Source organism: Esox lucius, chromosome 2 (genome assembly GCF_011004845.1).
Source record: "Esox lucius isolate fEsoLuc1 chromosome 2, fEsoLuc1.pri, whole genome shotgun sequence".
In the NCBI taxonomy this organism is placed as follows: domain Eukaryota; kingdom Metazoa; phylum Chordata; class Actinopteri; order Esociformes; family Esocidae; genus Esox; species Esox lucius.
This window is the reverse complement of record NC_047570.1, coordinates 10,559,778-10,577,691: the sequence shown is the minus strand read 5'-3', so window position 1 is coordinate 10,577,691 and position 17,914 is coordinate 10,559,778. Positions and strand designations below refer to the sequence as shown.

At 38.3% G+C, this 17,914-nt stretch overlaps 1 protein-coding gene across 5 annotated transcripts in view; it reads left to right on the top strand.

Moving 5' to 3' along the window:
• The window catches only part of cdh8 (cadherin 8), a 115,931-nt gene that overhangs the window by 83,584 nt on the left and 14,433 nt on the right, over positions 1-17,914 (top strand). For all 5 annotated transcript variants that reach the window (XM_020051809.2, XM_020051807.2, XM_010863925.4 and 2 more), the window contains exons 7-8: positions 4,607-4,854; positions 17,531-17,667. In XM_020051809.2, the coding sequence (XP_019907368.1) occupies positions 4,607-4,854; positions 17,531-17,667 (385 nt within the window). The remainder of the gene's footprint in view (positions 1-4,606; positions 4,855-17,530; positions 17,668-17,914) is intronic.

The following is a 17,914-nucleotide window of genomic DNA, read 5'->3' as shown; positions in this document are numbered from 1 at the left end:
GGTTTATGTATGTGTTTCCTTTTTCATCATGATTAAAATGTAACAATTTAGAACCAATATTCCAGTTACCAAGATGTATGGTGTTTACAACAGCTTAAAACTGGACAAAACTTTAAGAAACATTTCAAGCATTTGTTTTTATGGAGTAGAGGAGGGAAGATGTTTCTTCTGTGGAGTTTAATGTTCTTGTAATTCACCCACATATATTCCACATTCAAAACAATTCCTTCATGTATCACCTTTACAATTACATAATTGACCAGATAGTAATGAATAGTTGTGTTTGATAAAAAATAAATGGGATAATGGGATGTTTTTAATGATTTCACATTTTGAAAACTTTGTACCACCTCTTTGTGAAACTTAACTTACACTTATTATATTATTGCTGATAATATACACTGAACAAAATTATAAATGCAACACTTTTGTTTTTGCCCCCAATTATCATGAGCTGAACTCAAAGATCTAAGACTTTGATGCTGATTAGACAGCATGATTATTGCACAGGTGTGCATTAGGCTGGCCACAATTAAAGGCACAATTATATGCCACACCTGTGAGGTGGATGGATTATCTTGGCAAAGGAGAAGTGATCAGTAACACAGATTTAGACAGATTTGTGAACAATATTTGAGAGAAATTGGCCTTTTGTGTACATAGAGAAAGCTTTAGATCTTTGAGTTCAGCTCATGATAAATGGGGGCAAAAACAAAAGTGTTTCATTTATAATTTTGTTCTGATAATAATTTACAATACATCATCAATTATAATGCATTTTATGACATATTTTGCCATCACTCCTGACTAAAAATCTAACATTTTATAATGTGTTTCATAGCTTTTATTAAAACTTTGTGAATTCATGTACCCTGTTTCTAAAAAAGTTGGGACGCTGCATAAAATGCAAATAAAAACTGAATGCAATTATGTGCAAATACTTTAACCCCTATATTTAATTGAAAAAAGTACAAAGGCAACATATACAATTTTGAACCAGAGAAATATTTTACAGTTTTTTGAAAAATACAGATAAGGGAAAAAATTAAGAGACCGCTTCACCTTTTGCTTTCTTTTCCAAAAAAGTCAAAAAGAAAGGTTTTGAGTGGGGAACAGAAGGGTTAAAATTAAGAGACTACTGCAAATTGAAAGCTTCTTTTCCTCACTCAAAACTTTCATTTTAAACTTTTTTGGAAAGGAAAGAAAAAAGTGCAGTGGTCCCTTAATTTTTTCCGGAGCTGTATATTCCCATTTTCAGAAGCAAACCTTGACTATTGGAGCTAGTTTGCAGACCTCAGTTTCAAGATCTGACGTCCAAAATACAGTATACATAGAGAACTAGGATGCCTGTGTATACAATGCATGACTTGAGACCTTTCTTTTGCAGGCCTATGTAGGAAACTCAATTATTTAATGACAGAGTCAAACAGTCATAAGCCATGCCTCGGCTGTGGCTCACAAAAGCAGCACACTTACGCAACCGAACCACGTTAAAAGAAAATTCTGTTGTTTAAAATTAACATTTGCCAAAACAGTCACTCAAATAGTGGTGGAATAAATTCGACCACACAACTACTCACATTGTTTCAAGACCACAGACAGTAAATGTTGTCAGAGAGAAAAAAGGTTGTGCTGTATTCGATGTTCTATCTCCAGCATGCAACAATAAAAAAATGCTTCATAATTATTAAGGAATTGTCATGGACCCAGTACTTCCAATTGCAACGTCATTACCTTTGTTTTTACCACATGATTGGTTGATTCTACTGTCATTCCAAAACGCTACTCTAACTGAAGTCAACGTCAATGACATCGGCTGATGTCCATCTAAAATGAGCTCGGGCCCAGAGAAGGCAGAGGCGTTTGTGGAACTTGTTCATGTTCATAAGTTTTAACTTGCATTTGTGGATGCAGTAACGTACTGTCTTCACAGACAATGATTTTCAGATGTTTTCCTGATCCCATGCAGTGATTTCCACTACAGAATCGTGTTTGTTTTTAATGCAGTGCCGCCTGAGGGCCCGAAGATCATGGCCATCCAATATTGGTTTTCGGCCTTGTCCCTTGAATACAGAAATGTCTCCGGATTCTCTTAATCTTTTAAATATATAGGGTTAGGGTTAGTGGAATTCCCTAACCCTAATCGTAGAAGATGAGATCCCCAAACTCTTTGTAATCTACACTGGAATGATCCTTTAATACCTAATAATGTTACTGACCTGTTGACAATAGACCTAATTAATTGTTTGATATACCAGGTTTTTTTTTTTCAGTTTTTTTTTTCTAGTTATTTAAAACATGTTGCTGGTATTAAATTCAATGTCGGTATACATTTTTCAGTTTCAACATATGATATGTCTACTATTTTCTATTGACATAGGGTTTAAATGATTTGCACATCATTGCATTAATTTTTAATATTTACATTTATTTACTCAGCGTCCAAACTTTTTTGGAAATGGGGTTGTAGATAAAACATTAAACTCCATAGAATATTTTAATAGATATTACTCTTCATTTTCACTGATTTAGTACTCCATTCTTAAATGCAGTGTAATCATTTTTGGAATTGATCAACTTCCACTTTTAGCTCTGGGCTCCTTTACACTTGGTATTAAACTGGAATCCTTTAAAACCAATGTTTTATCTTGGTCCAGCTGTTCTCCACTCACAACATAGAAGAGAAGGAAAGTAAGGTGGGAGGAGGAGAGGGAAAGGGAGGTTATTAATAATGAAAATACTCCAAATAGCTTCTCAGACCGCCGTGGACTGGGCTGCAGGGCCCTCTCCATACGAGTGCCCTGATGCTAGATGTGTGGACTTCAAAAGCCCCCTGCCGGTCCCCATCCCCAGCTGCTTTCTCTCACAGCTGGACCTGATCCTGACACTGCCCCAGCACTGGCCTGACCCAGCCTAGGGGACCACCGGATTCTTTTTCTTTTTTAGTGAAAAGCTGGAATGCATTTTTTTTTCTTCCCTGTGCTAGCCCCTCTCATTCCCAAAGCCAACTCTCATCCCCTCAAGCGGCAAGGCCCAGTTTTGATTTCCCTATAAATCCTGGTTATGGAGCGTGCAAGTGACTTCATTCCATTATTCTAGTATTATAAGAGCAGCCAGAGGTGATTCAAAATAAAACCGTGACAGTATGGAATGGCTGCAAAGACACCAGAGAATAAAATTGAGATGTTTTTACTTGTTTCAAATCTTGGTGTCATAATTTTATCAATGTGTTGTTGTGTGTAATGCACTTTAGAATTCTAAAGTGTGTGAATTCCACTTTATGACAAAATATATCCATTCTTAATATTCCTGCAGTATGAGACTGCCTCTAATTTAGATCTGACATTTCTGTTCCATCAAGATGCATACAGTATGTGTTTAAAAGCTAAATGAAAAATGGTTACCCAGAAAAACCGCCAAAAGGTCTAATTTGAAGCCCTAAACAAAACAGTCCGAAAATGTAATGCATTTAGCTTTATTTAATTAAATGGTTGTGTATAGGTGAAAGACATTTCTACATCAAATGGCAGAGTAACCTGACTGTTGCACATAACTCCTATTTATTTAACTTAGTGATGTAATAAGGAACAGGATTTTACATTTGAGAAATTAATCAAGATATCTTCTTTCAATCAAAATCCCCCAAAAAATGTGTCAGATTTTAACAAAATTGCCAGCTAATTAATAATCCCCATTTAATATTTACCAGTTTACTAATTATTTAAAGCTCAAAGATTAAAAAAGCTTTAAGATACATTTGTCAGCTATATGATTTGAATCCTCATGTTTTGACTTTATGGGCCAGTTTTGCTAATACAGATTAAGCCTTGTTTATTACTAAAAGAACAAGCTCAATGTATTTTTCTATTGAACTTTATTTTTTTGTCCTAGACTAGGCTTAATCCCTGCCTGCAAAAGTATTTTTATATGTTTATCACAATTTATTGAAGTCTATCTTGGCTGCCTTGATATCATATGGGGAAGATTAAGTTGCCATGTTGTTTGAGGAAACATCCGCTTTTTTCTATGTGGAACCACTGCTGTTTTAACAATTTTCACAAAAAGACTGCATAAAATCTTCATATACTTCTCTCTTATAAACTAATAGTCAAAACACATCTTCCACTCCCATAACAACGCTTTTGTTTAGTTATACTGACATATCTGTACTTGAACCCATAGTTTTCCAGTTACAGATTAATCTTAGTCCTGGACTAACATTCCAACTCAATGTAATATCGATGTAAAACCGGTGTTCAGGAAACCACTACGAAAAGTTCCAATTAAGATTTCATTATTGCTTAGCAAAGATGATCCAGAACTGTGTGATTAAAGATTAACCTTATTTTCAGTCATCTTCAAACCTAGAGAAGATGCCATGTCATTTTACAAATTGCTGACACAGATTGCTTGATATTGAGATTGGGGTTATACTAATTATTAAAGTATTTGTTCTTCGCTTTCCTTGGATATTTCATTTTCCTAGAAGTTTTGAGAGGATCAGTGATCAAACTCAGAAATACACCAAACTCTTGTCTATCCACATGAGGTGCATTTCTACCAGGTTCTTTCAATGAAAAGCATTTGTCTCTGTCATTTTCCACAGCCTCTGGACTTTGAGACTAAAAAGTCATATACACTGAAGGTAGAGGCGGCCAACATTCGATTTGATCCTAACAACGGCGGCCCCTTCAAGGATACAGCCACGGTGAAGATTGCTGTGGAAGATTCAGATGAACCACCCGTCTTCTCCAAGCCCACGTTTGTCCTCCAGGTAGATGAGAATGCCCCCATCAACAAGGTTATAGGAACAGTAACAGCCCGTGATCCGGATGTCACTGGCAGTCTGGTCAGGTAAGATACAGCATGTTATTTGCAATGTCATTCCAACACCTACTTGTTTATCATACTACTCTCCACCCATATAAGAAGTGCAGAGGGCCATTAGATACTTGTTATTTAAAAACACAGCCTTCCCACTTGCTCTCTGCATGTTCCTTTGGCAGTAAGATGTGAGAGGTGGCTGGTCTTCTTTCTGTAGGATGAGAATTCAGTGAACTTGAACGCATGGCCAAGTAGACTTTTCTTTCTTGTGACTTTGCCTGCTTTATTTCAGCTGTGTTACTTATTCCTGGAAATATCACAAGGACACCTTGAGAATTGGTTATACAGGCAATTTCGGACCACACTCAACAGTTTGTGTAATTGCATGTTGAACAGAATGCAAGCAGGGAATCATATTTTGCCTGTTGCCAGGGCAGGGGAGTTCAACCTGGTTGCAGCTTCATAACAAAATGTGGCATACCAATCAAATTTGACTGGTTTTAATATTTGGGTCGTCTTTGTTTCTTCTTCTGTGACCCAAATACTTTTAGATAGTGACAATACTGTATGTGGTGTAAGAGGCACTAAGCTAATTTATTCCATGTAAAATGTCTGCTTAAATGAAGGAAGCATTAACTTTGATAATTGAGAACCATGTTTAATTTAGTACAGATCTTCTTCAGATCCCAAATGTACAGTGGATATAAAAAGTCTACACACCTCTGTTAAAATGGTAGGTTATTGTGATGTAAAAGAATGAGAGAAAGATAAATCATGTCAGAAAATTTTTCACCTTTAATGTGACCTATAACATGAAAAACAAACTGAAATCTTTGAGGGGAAAAAATATTTGCCCACTCTTCTTTGCAAAAGAAGATTGCGAGGACATCTCCTGTGCACAGCCCACTTCAGATCACCCCACAGATGTTCAATTGGATTTCGTCTTCCCACCCTACCTCATAGCCCATTTATATGAAGAATACGGGAGATTATTGTCAAATGTAGCACAAAACCAGTACTTGCCAGAAATCCCTGCAGTTCCGTTAATGTAGCTGTAGGCCTCTTGGAGGGATGTCCAGTTCTTGGTAATGTCTCTGTTGTGCCATATTTTCTCCACTTGATGATGACTGTCTTCATTGTGTTCTATGGTATATCTAAGGCTTTGGAAATAATTTGAACCCTTCTCCTGACTGACATCTTTCAACAATGAGATCCCTCTGATGCATTGGAAGCTCTCTGCGGACCATGGCTTTTGCTCTGAGATGCAACTAAGAAAATGTCAGGAAAATCCTACTAGAACAGCTGAACTTTCTTTGTGATTAATCAGACAGAGTCACTATAAATGATGGCAGGTTGTAATAACTTCTATGTAAAATGAGTTCGAATGTGATTGCTTAATTCTGAACACAGCCACATCCCCAGTTATAAGAGGGTGTGCACACTTATGCAACCAGGTTATTGTAAGATTTATATTTTTCCCCCTCAAAGATTTCAGTTTGTTTTTCAATTGAATTGTTCACATTATTGGTAACATTATAAGTGAAAAAAGTTCTGACATGATTTATCTTTGTCTCATTCTTTTACATCACAAAAACCTGACATTTTAACAGGGGTGTGTAGAGTTTTTATATCCACTGAATATCCACGTGGAACTGTATACGTAAAACGCCTATCTGTCGTCTGATATTAGTATGAAATACCAGCAAATTCTGCAAACAATGTTATTTTTACATTTACCTTCAGAACAAAATGATCTTTTGATATGATATTTTGGACTCAGATCATCCAAAGTAGTTTTTTTTCCAGTATGAAAAAATGTAAAACATAAACAAGTAAAACATTAAAGATGCACTCCAGTGACGTGATTTTCTCATTTAAATTGACAAGCTACTCCAAAAACCCATTGTTTAAAAAAGTTGTTTAAAAAGTCAATTAAGTTATATCACACCTTGAAAAGCCTAAAATGTGACCAAGGTCAAAGGTGTCACCACCAAACACAATCCCAAAATTATTTTGACTGAAAACATAGTGTGGTACTATTCCTTGAATAATAAGAGTTATATAAATATAAAAAAGTTGTAAGCAGTGGAGAGGAAAATAAAATAATAACAAAAAAAGGCTTCCTCGCAAAGTAGCCCTGATGACCAAAAGGTTTGGAGACCTGCAGATGCTGTAAAGCATGTGCATTTTGACAATCTAAACAAAGTGTTACCCTGTTTTGAAATCTCAATGCACATTGTTTTTTTGTGTGTGTGGATAAGATAACATAAGTGAATTGAGGCTGAAGGACATTATGTCAGTATTGGTCAGGCTGTCTGAAAGCTTTCAAGCAATCAGAGTTAGAGAAAGCTTAACAAACCTACATAAAGCCAGTAAGAGTTTTAAGCCGCTTCTTTTCAGACTGACATTTTTGCAGCAGGATAAAGCAGAGATTTTCTGCACGTAAGTGGTTAATGTCACATTCCGTTCCATTTTTGCCAGTGTCAATGGAGGCATTCAACAGTAAACCGCACTCTGTGTATGGGATAGGAAGAGAATGGCTCTTACACAACTTGACATGTTCCTGCTATGTTGTGTTGTTTCCCAATACTGATAAATTGCTTTACAGCCAAATGGAATTTAATTTTAAGCCAATACAAATTTTCCATGTGGGATTTCATAATTTGAGAGATCTGTAATGTGTATGAAGTGCATTTTACCACAGGTGACTGCCATTCGCAGTTTGTTGTTACATAGGCTTTTATAAAGCACTGGCCACTTCTTACATGTAATGTCTTTGAAACAGGGTCTTGCAAAGTTACAGTATTCCGACACCAAACCAATTATCTAATTTTACATAATTTGAAATGGTCCATTAATAGTTTTTCTGTTTTATATTTGAAAACACTGATAGCAACGTTTTATGTTGAAAAAAAAAAAAAGTGGTTGCACAATTTTTTTGGACTGCATCATTTAAACAGTGACAATGAGATTGAGACCTGGCCACTGTAAGAATGTAAATGTTTTGTTCTCCAATGTAATTTTCATGACAACTGCTTCAGTTTTACTAGTGGACTAAAGCTGGTTCTCTTAAAGTATTTCTATCTTCCTTCCTTTTTAACAAATTCCTCAGTCCCTGCTGATGGGAAGCATCAGCATAGCATGAGGCTGCCACTACACTTCACTATAGGGATGTTTTGTCTTGAGGCATTGACAATGTTAGATTTGTGCCTCATATTGTTTTGAGTATTTTTTTTTTCTTGGCCTTATCACAGCTAGTTCACTCATGATTTGGACCCTTGCTTGCCATCTTCCAATACAGGCCAGATTTATGATATTATTGATCAGTACACTGAATATGAGTACACAGATATGATTGGTCCCAGCCACTGAACCCTCTGTGTCTCCTCTCACATTGTATTCTTGTTTGAGCTCTGGATTTGCACTATTCTTAGCAGTGCCTGGGTGGTATGATGCTGCTTCCACGTACTGATTATTGATCCCTCTGTGCTCCCTGGAATATCCAAATAGTTGGACATTATTTTGTGCAGTTTTTTAATATATTACTTAATCTCTAACCTCTGCAGAATTGCCTTTGGTCGTTTTTCTACATATTCACAAATTGTGACAGCAACTTTAATGTTTCACAGGTGAAAGCCAATGCTAAGATAATTTTGTCCAAGTCTTTCATTTGTTTGAACTGGGAGCCTCCACAGCACAGTGGTTAAATACTTCCGCAAGTAAATATAAATATTTCCCAACACGGAAACAATATCAACTACAATAATTTACTTTGAGGTCAGCGTTTCAAAATGTAAATTTTCCAGTAAAATGACAGTGTTGGTCAGGTGTTTGAATACTTTTGCAGGGCACAATATCTCTTTTATATCATTAAAATATTTTTAAATGGGAGCTGTTTGTAATATGTTGTAATTAGCATATTGTCAAAAAAGTGTTCAAATCTCTTTGTAAGTTGTCGCAAGTCAGAGGATGCTCAGACAAAGGAAATGTTTTACATTTTGAATAGTGCATCTCCATGGAGTGATAGAAAGCAATTTATCTGCCAGTAATACGCTGAACATTTTTTGGGCCAACTCAGTCTCATCAGTCTTAGTAAACACCTTCACCGGAGTGAGTCACTGTCCCTCTATCTTACCAGGATGACTCAAGGGTTTATGGCTGGTCTCTCGCCTAGACCTCACCCCGCTGGCTATAACATAATAAGGGGAACTTCATATAATGACACAATTTAACCAGTGACTTCCCAAACTCTTTGAAACCTGTTTTCTTCATGAAGATATGCACAGGATGTGTGTGTAACATATACACTGTTGCTTTATGAACAACTGTTTGTTGATTCAGTCCAGTGAATCAGAACTGCGATGAGGCTTAATAATAAGGTACGACTAGTAAGTTGCCCTAAACAATATGAAGAACTCTCTGATGGAGAAGAATGGACCATGCACAAAGCACCTCGTGACAGTGTAGAAGGGGCATGTAAAGGATTACAAAGTAATCAAGTAAAGATTACAAGTATACAGTATATTGCTTGTAATGAGAACCAGGTCTGTATAGTGACTCTGAGCTTGTCTGCCATTATTCACACTTGGATACTTTGCATACTTACTTGCCAGCAAACCTGTTGCACGTGGTGAATCCATGAATCATGTAAAAAAAAAAAGAAATTGCTTGTTTGCTATCAACAAGGATTTCTTGTAGAACGTAGATTCACGGATATTGTGTTGCTTGTATCGTATGTTCAGAGAACAAAAGGACCACATTTGGCCATATGAAGAGCTGGCAAGCATGCAGAGGACAGCAAAATTAGTTCTACATCAGTGATCCTCCCAACAGAGTAACTGACCTAAAATAAGAGAGAAATATCAGGAATGCATTTGTTCTCCCTTCTATCTGTCTCTCTTATACTCATAACACTAGCATTATGGCTCATAGCCATCACATTAACTACCATCCCTGTGTGACCCAGTGAAAGTCTGCCCAATGAACATTTACATTTTAAATATTTAACAGACACTCTTACTGAGACTGACTTACAGCAGTGAGTGAATACTTTCTTGTACTTTTTAAACTGGTCCCGTGTGGGAATTGAACCCACAACCAAGGTGTTACAATCACAATGGTCTGCCAACTTATCCACAGGAGATGCAAAACAGTGTAAAGTGTCAGGTACCAGTGTGTATCTTCCTTTCCCTGCATTTAATTAACACAGGTCCCTGTGGTCTGGTTCCAAAAAACATCCTCACACACCTTTGACAGTCAACACCCATCTCTTGCATGGAACATCTGATCATTTTATTTGCTTGAATTTTTTTCACATCACATTGTCAGTTTGATTGACACGTGGCAGAACATTTCAGGGTCTGTCTCCCTCCTCCACGTGAAGCTGTCAAAGCCTGACTAGAATCCACTCCATCTCCCAGGTGGTTTGGGCTGTCTGCCTGTCTTGAAAGGGCTCTGTGTCTGTAGAGGAGTCCTCCTGGACCTCCTGCCCGTCGTCTGAGGATTTACACCATTTCCTCTCAAAAATGGAAATGTCATGGCTCAAAACATCTCCTGCAATTGGAATCTGGGGCAATGGTTTAATTATTTAATTTCCTGTAAGCGCTTTGCTTTTATTATTTTTATTATTGTTTTCATGCAAGTACTTTGGTCTGTCAACAGGTCTGTGTTGATGGGGATGAACGTTTCTGCAATGAACCCAAGGTCATGTGTGAAGGGAGAGGAAGTTGGAAGGGTGGGTGGTTGGGGGAGGGTTGCAAGAGGACCCGGGGGAATTGGATTAGTGGAGCAGAGCAACAAAAAAGTCTGGATTTTTCTTTGAGAGAGGCTATGTTTAAATGCCCTGTGCAGTCGAAAATGTGATTTCCCCCCTTTTTATGATATTGCCATGGTGTCAAAATAAAAGTCATGACAATGTCTGTTGAATTTAGGAGCTCTTCAGGTGTGATTGGAACTGTTGGCCTAATTTGTGATGTCAAAATTATGACACATTTAAAGTCTGATTATAGGCCAACTACTGTTTATCTGGGTAAGCAGGTGGGCTCGAGACCATCCCATCAGCCAATCAAGAGATGTGTATGTCAATATCTTAACATGTGTTTCCTAATGCTAAACATGATAAGATTGAGCAAATTAAGGGTAATAGCCTGCTCATTATTACATATTTTTTTATATGCAGCAATAATATAAATATTTGTAATGCAATGTGCATATTATAATAATTTAATATAACATTGTTATAATAATATAATATAATCTTATACTATTAAATAAGCATACGGGTTGAGTAATTAGACACAACAATGTAAAACCAGATAAGAGCTTTTAAAACAGGGCATTCAGTTTGCCCCTTTACACTTGTGGAAAGGACATAGACATATTGGATGGGCCTCCAATGAAATGTTTCTTACAGAACAAATACAAAAGGCAAATGCAGCATGTTAGGCGTTATAAGGGACATTTATGAGACTGGGGGACATTACTAGACAAAAGGTGAGGACACAACAGTTCACCTGACATGACTGAACCCAAACATTACATAGTTCATTTTATGATTTTTCTGATAGATAAATGTTAATTGGAAATTTGAAGTTATGGGTGTTTGACTCGCTTATATGGCATCAACACATTATTTATGGCAATACTAATGTAGAATGTTTCAAAATAGCCTACAGTACATCCAGTCCTATTAATTTACAGCATTTCCCTTACTCATACAGCAAAACACTTACAAAAGTGGCCCAATTAGCTGTTGGGGTAGTGGCAATTTCTTGTTGTGGATCATGATCAAGTCCATTACGACTGTCTGTCACAACCCATACAACAATGTGAATATCAGAGCATGAACTGTGCCATAATGTATATCCTGTTACTGAGTTCCAAAGAACTACAGCAATATACATGTATAGTATTTTGTTGTGTATGGCACTGTGTTCACATACAGTACCAGTCAAAAGCTTGTACTACTCATTCAAGGGTATATTCTTTTACTATTTTCCACATTGTAGAATAATATTGAAGACATCAAAAGCTATGAAGTAACACATATGGAATTATGTAGTAACAAAAAAGTGTTAAACAAATCAAATTGCATTTATCTTTTAGATTTTTCTAACAGACCTATCGGTGCAGCTTCTGCAGTAATGCGGTCGATGTATCGGTCTGTCGTGGTGAAGAAAGAGCTGAGCCGCAAGGCGAAGCTCTCCATTTACCGGTCAATCTACGTTCCTACTCTCACCTATGGTCATGAGCTTTGGGTCATGACCGAAAGGACAAGATCCCGTATACAGGCGGCCGAAATGAGCTTTCTCCGCAGGGTGGCTGGGCGATCCCTTAGAGATAGGGTGAGAAGCTCGGTCACCCGGGAGGAGCTCAGAGTAGAGCCGCTGCTCCTCCACATCGAGAGGGGTCAGCTGAGGTGGCTTGGGCATCTGTTTCGGATGCCTCCGGAACGCCTTCCTGTCCCACCGGGAGGAGACCCCGGGGAAGACCTAGGACACGCTGGAGGGACTATGTCTCCCGGCTGGCCTGGGAACGCCTCGGTGTCCCCCCGGAAGAGCTGGAGCAAGTATCTGGGGAGAGGGAAGTCTGGGCGTCCCTGCTTAGACTGCTGCCCCCGCGACCCGGCCCCGGATAAGCGGAAGATGATGGTATGGTATTTTTCTAAGTAGCCACCCTTTGACTTGCTTACAACTTTGCACATTGGAATTTTCACAACCGGCTTCATGATGTAGTTTCCTGGAATGCATTTTAATTAGCTGGTGTGCCTTGTAAAAAGTATATTTGTGGAATGTATTTTCTTCTTAATGCATTTGAACATTAGTTGTGTTATGATAAGGTAGGGTTGGTGTAAATATGTCAAGGTTCTTATGGCAAGAACAGCTGAAATAGGCAAAGAGAAACAACAGCGCCTCATTACTTTTAGACATGAAGGTCAATCAATCCAGAAAATGTCAATAACTCTGAAAGTTTCTTCAAGTTCACTCACTAAAATCATCAAGCGCTTTGATGAAACTAGCTCTCATGAGGACCGCCACAGGAAGGAAAGACCCAGAGTTACCTTTGCTGCAGAGGATAAGTTATTTAGAGTTACCAGCCTCAGAAATCGACAATTAAGTGCACCTCAGATTGCTGCACCAATAAATACTCTACAGATTTCAACAAATGACACATCTCAACATCAACTGTTCAGAGGAGACTGAGTAAGACCTTCAAGGTTGAATTGCTGCAAAGAAACCACTACTGAAGGACACCAATAATAAGAAGAGACTTGCTTGGGTCAAGAAACATGAGATATTTCCAAAACTCCTGTGGGAATCTGACCATTGGTCTGCTGAGTCCAATTTGAGATTTTTGGTTCCAACAGCTGTGTCTTTGTGAGGACCAGAGTGGGTGAATGGATGATTTCTGCAGGTGTGTTTTCCACCATGAAGAATTGAGTAGGAGTGATGATGCAGTAGGTGGGATGGTGTGGGGATGATTTGCTGGTGACACTGTCTGTGACATCTCCAGGCTGTGTAAGGGCCATTTGATGAAGAAGGAGAGTGATAGTGCTGCAGCAGATGACCTGGCCTCCACTATCAACTGAGATGGCTTGATGTGAGTTGGACCACAGACTGAAGGAAAAGCAGCCAGAAACTCCTCAGCATATATAGGAACTCCTTCAAGACTGTTGGTGACTACCAGGTGACCACCTCATGAAGACGGTTGAGAGAATTACAAGAGTGTGCAAAGCTGTTAGCAAGGCAAAGGTTGGCTACTTTGAAAAAAAGGCAAATGTATTTTGATTTCAAACTTTTGAGTTATTATATGATTCCACAAGTGTTATTTCATAGTTTTGATATTTTCATGTGGAAAATCGTTTAACCTTTGACTGGTACTGCATAGTGCAGCTAAAAATAACTAGGCTTTGATGCACTTGGCTACTTTGAGGTGTAAAGTTGAATACATTCAAATGAGCATTCAAAATAACTAGCTTTTCATGTATCATTATCATGAGAATACACATCTTTCTGAATGCTTTTTAAAATGATTTTGGAAATCTTCAAAAAAATTTACATTTATATATACAGTATATATACATATATATATATATATACACAAGTATTTTATACACTGCCGATTTTGCAGGTTTTCCCATTTACAAAGCATGTAGAAGTGCTTACGTGCACAGGACATTGCAAGGTTGGAACGACTCCATGTTTGTGTTCACTGGGCAAAACATACCAGACACGGTGATGTAGAGTATGCATACAGTGGGGAGAACAAGTATTTGATAAACTGACGATTTAGCAGGTTTTCCCACTTACAAAGCATGTAGAAGTCTGTCATTTTTATCATAGTTACTCTTCAACTGTGAGTGACAGAATCTAAAACAAAAATCCAGAAAATCACATTGTATGATTTTTAAGTAATTAATTTGTATTTTATTGCATGACATAAGTATTTGATACATCAGACAAGCAAAACTTAATATTTGATGCAGAAACCTTTGTTTGCAATTACAGAGATCACATGTTTCCTGTAGTTCTTGACCAGGTTTGCACACTGCAGCAGGGATTTTGGCCCACTCCTCCATACAGACCTTCTCCAGATCCTTCAGGTTTCGGGCTGTTGCTGGGCAATACGGACTTTCAGCTCCCTCCAAAGATTTTCTGTTGGGTTCAGGTCTGGAGACTGGCTAGGCCACTCAGGGACCTTGAGATGCTTCTTACGGAGCCACTCCTTAGTTGCCCTGGCTGTGTGTTTCGGGTCGTTGTCATGCTGGAAGACCCAGTCATGACCCATCTTCAATGCTCCAACTGAGGGAAGGAGGTTGTTGGCCAAGATCTCGCGATACATGGCCCCATCCATCCTCCCCTCAATATGTTGCAGTCGTCCTGTCCCCTTTGCAGAAAAGCATCCCCATGCTTCACGGTTGGGATGGTGTTCTTGGGGTTGTACTCATCCTTCTTCTTCCTCCAAACACGGCGAGTGGAGTTTAGACCAAAAAGCTCAATTTCGGTCTCATCAGACCACATGACCTTCTCCCATTCCTCCTCTGGATCATCCAGATGGTCATTGGCAAACTTCAGACGGGCCTGGACATGCGCTGGCTTGAGCAGAGAGACTTTGCATGTGCTACAGGATTTTAATCCATGACGGCGTAGTGTGTTACTAATGGTGTTCTTTGAGCTTGTGGTCCAAGCTCTCTTCAGGTCATGGACCAGGTCCTGCCGTGTAGTTCTGGGCTGATCACTCACCTTCTTCATGATCATTGATGCCCCACAAGGTGAGATCTTGCATGGAGCCCCAGACCGAGGGAGATTGACCGTAATCTTGAACTTCTTCCATTTTCTAATAATTGTGCCAACAGTTGTTGCCTTCTCACCAAGCTGCTTGCCTATTGTCCTGTAGCCCATCCCAGCCTTGTGCAGGTCTACAATTTTATCCCTGATGTCCTTACACAGCTCTCTGGTCTTGGCCATTGTGGCGAGGTTGGAGTCTGTTTGATTGAGTGTGTGGACAGGTGTCTTTTATACGGGTAACGAGTTCAAACAGGTGCAGTTAATACAGGTAATGAGTGGAGAACAAGAGGGCTTCTTAAAGAAAAACTAACAGGTCTGTGAGACACGGAATTCTCACTGGTTGGTAGGTGATCAAATACTTATGTCATGCAAATTAATTATTTAAAAATCATAAAATATGATTTTCTGGATTTTTGTTTTAGATTCCGTCACTCACAGTTGAAGTGTACCTATGATGAAAATTACAGACCTCTACATGTTTTGTAAGTAGGAAAACCTGCAAAATTGGCAGTGTATCAAATGCTTGTTCTCACCACTGTATATATACATGCATAGAGACACACACACACACACAAACATATATAGTCAGGCGTGTTATGCTTGAGTGGACGGGAATGTTTTTCAGGAAAATAGTTTTTGATGAAAGGCGAATGGGTTGAATTTGAACCCACGCTACAACAGTACATTAACACTGGTGGACCACCCAAGGCCACACACACACCCACTCGCACACACACAAACACACACACACACACACACTGTCTAAAGAGGCTTTTAAAGTCAATATCATCAATTGTTTTCGCTTGGTGAGGTTGTTCAATTAAACATGGGGTTGTTGTATTATCCACATTCAATCCAGGTAATTTGAATCCTGATTGGCTGATACCCATGGTATATGAGACCATATACCAACAATATCATATCACATCAGTTTTAACTGGTTTACTGTGTTTTTAACATATTTTAAAGAGCAATATGGCATCTCCAGGGTTTGTGGTATATTGAAAATATATCACAGCTAAGCGTTGTGTCCGGGCACTTAGCGTTGGGCCTAAGATCAGCTGATAGCAGTGGTATATTGGCCATATACCACACCATCTTATGCCTTATTGCTATAGTATAGGAAATTAATTGTGATTTAGATTTTATTGAAATTCATTTTTACATTCTATCCCTTCCACAACTTTTCCATCCCTTAGTTGAACCCTTCTAGTCAAAAGGAAAAGAACAAGAGAATGTAAAGGAAAATGATAGTGTTGATGGTGCTGGGCCCTGCAGACTTCACAAATTACTTATTTGTAGGGAGGGGAGACATTAAGGAGGCACTGTTTGGAGAACGCTGTGAGACCCAAGCATAGATCCAAATGAGAAGAGAAAATACTATTACCCTTCAGAAATATTTGTAGTATTCATCTCAGTATGAAAACATCCCATGTTGTCATTAAAGCTTTGTAGAAAACAATTATTGAAATATTGCAAAAATGTTCTTTAGCTACAACCACAAAATGAATACATAGCATTTAACAGTGATGTAAAATATTGTGTAATGGTGTACAAAGTCATATCATATATGAGATGTCACTCTGTAATTGTATTATTTGTTATCGAAACAGATGATATTGAAAGGATACATTTTTCTGTAGGTGTTTTACACATGGAAATCAACTTATTTTACTAATATTGTGTTGTGTTTCCTAGTTTATGAACTGGTATTCCTTTATCTTATTTCTTTATCACAGAAGGAATGGACGTCAATGGCAGAATGTGCGTACCTCTTAAATCAAAGTTTGTTTTACAAATACAGATTTCTGTGCTTTTGCTGTGTAGAGGGAACATCAGATTTACTCTGAAAGTATGTAATACAAAATAATGTCAATTTTTGACATTAGGGTTTAGTTTGGAAAGCTATTATGCCCAATGTTACATTCTTGTAAAACGTTGCAAAACGAGCAGGGACTCGTTGCTTGTTTGCTACCTAATCACTGTATCTCAGAGAAGACATGAAAACACATTTAAAGTTGTGTATTGTATGGAATGCCTACAACATATGGTGGTGTCAGGGAACAGTGTGATGTCAGATGACTGGACATGTTTGTACCTATATTGCAACTGACACCACAATAATCATTCTGACACCAAGCAAATTGTGCTAAGCAACACATCTGGGTTTGAAGAGATGCACCACATAGTGTTTGACATTATTATTTAGCTAACCTCTACAGGATGCAGTTTAGAAAACTATTTAATATTACATTTTAAACCGTGCGTTTAAATATCCTCTCCTGCTAATATGAGTATAACAAAACATGATATAACTGTTCACTTCCAAACAGGTTTTATCCTTGTGCGTGAGGGATTGTCTTGGATGGTTCGTTTTGTGGCGAATGTAGAATTCCTGATGATTGTCTACATTTCCACAGGTACTTCATTGATCGTCACACCGATCTGGAGAGGCAGTTCAATATTAACGTAGATGACGGGGAGATAACGCTGGCCAAACCACTGGACCGGGAGACTGATCTGTGGCACAACATAACGGTAACAGCCACTGAAGTCCGTAAGTAACATCTCCAGAAGTAATTTAGCTGTTTGTGGTGTAGTACATAATTAACTGAACGCAATTTCCTTTTCAAATCAATCCAATAATGAAGGACGGGCGGAGGCTCAGGGGGAAAGACATCTGTTTGTGAACATTCAGATGTGTTGACTAACATTTTGAACAACTTCATTGCCGTCATCAACAAAGTGACTGGCCTTCATAATCCTCTATGTAGTCGTGCACTTGTAACCCCTCTCATTTTAAG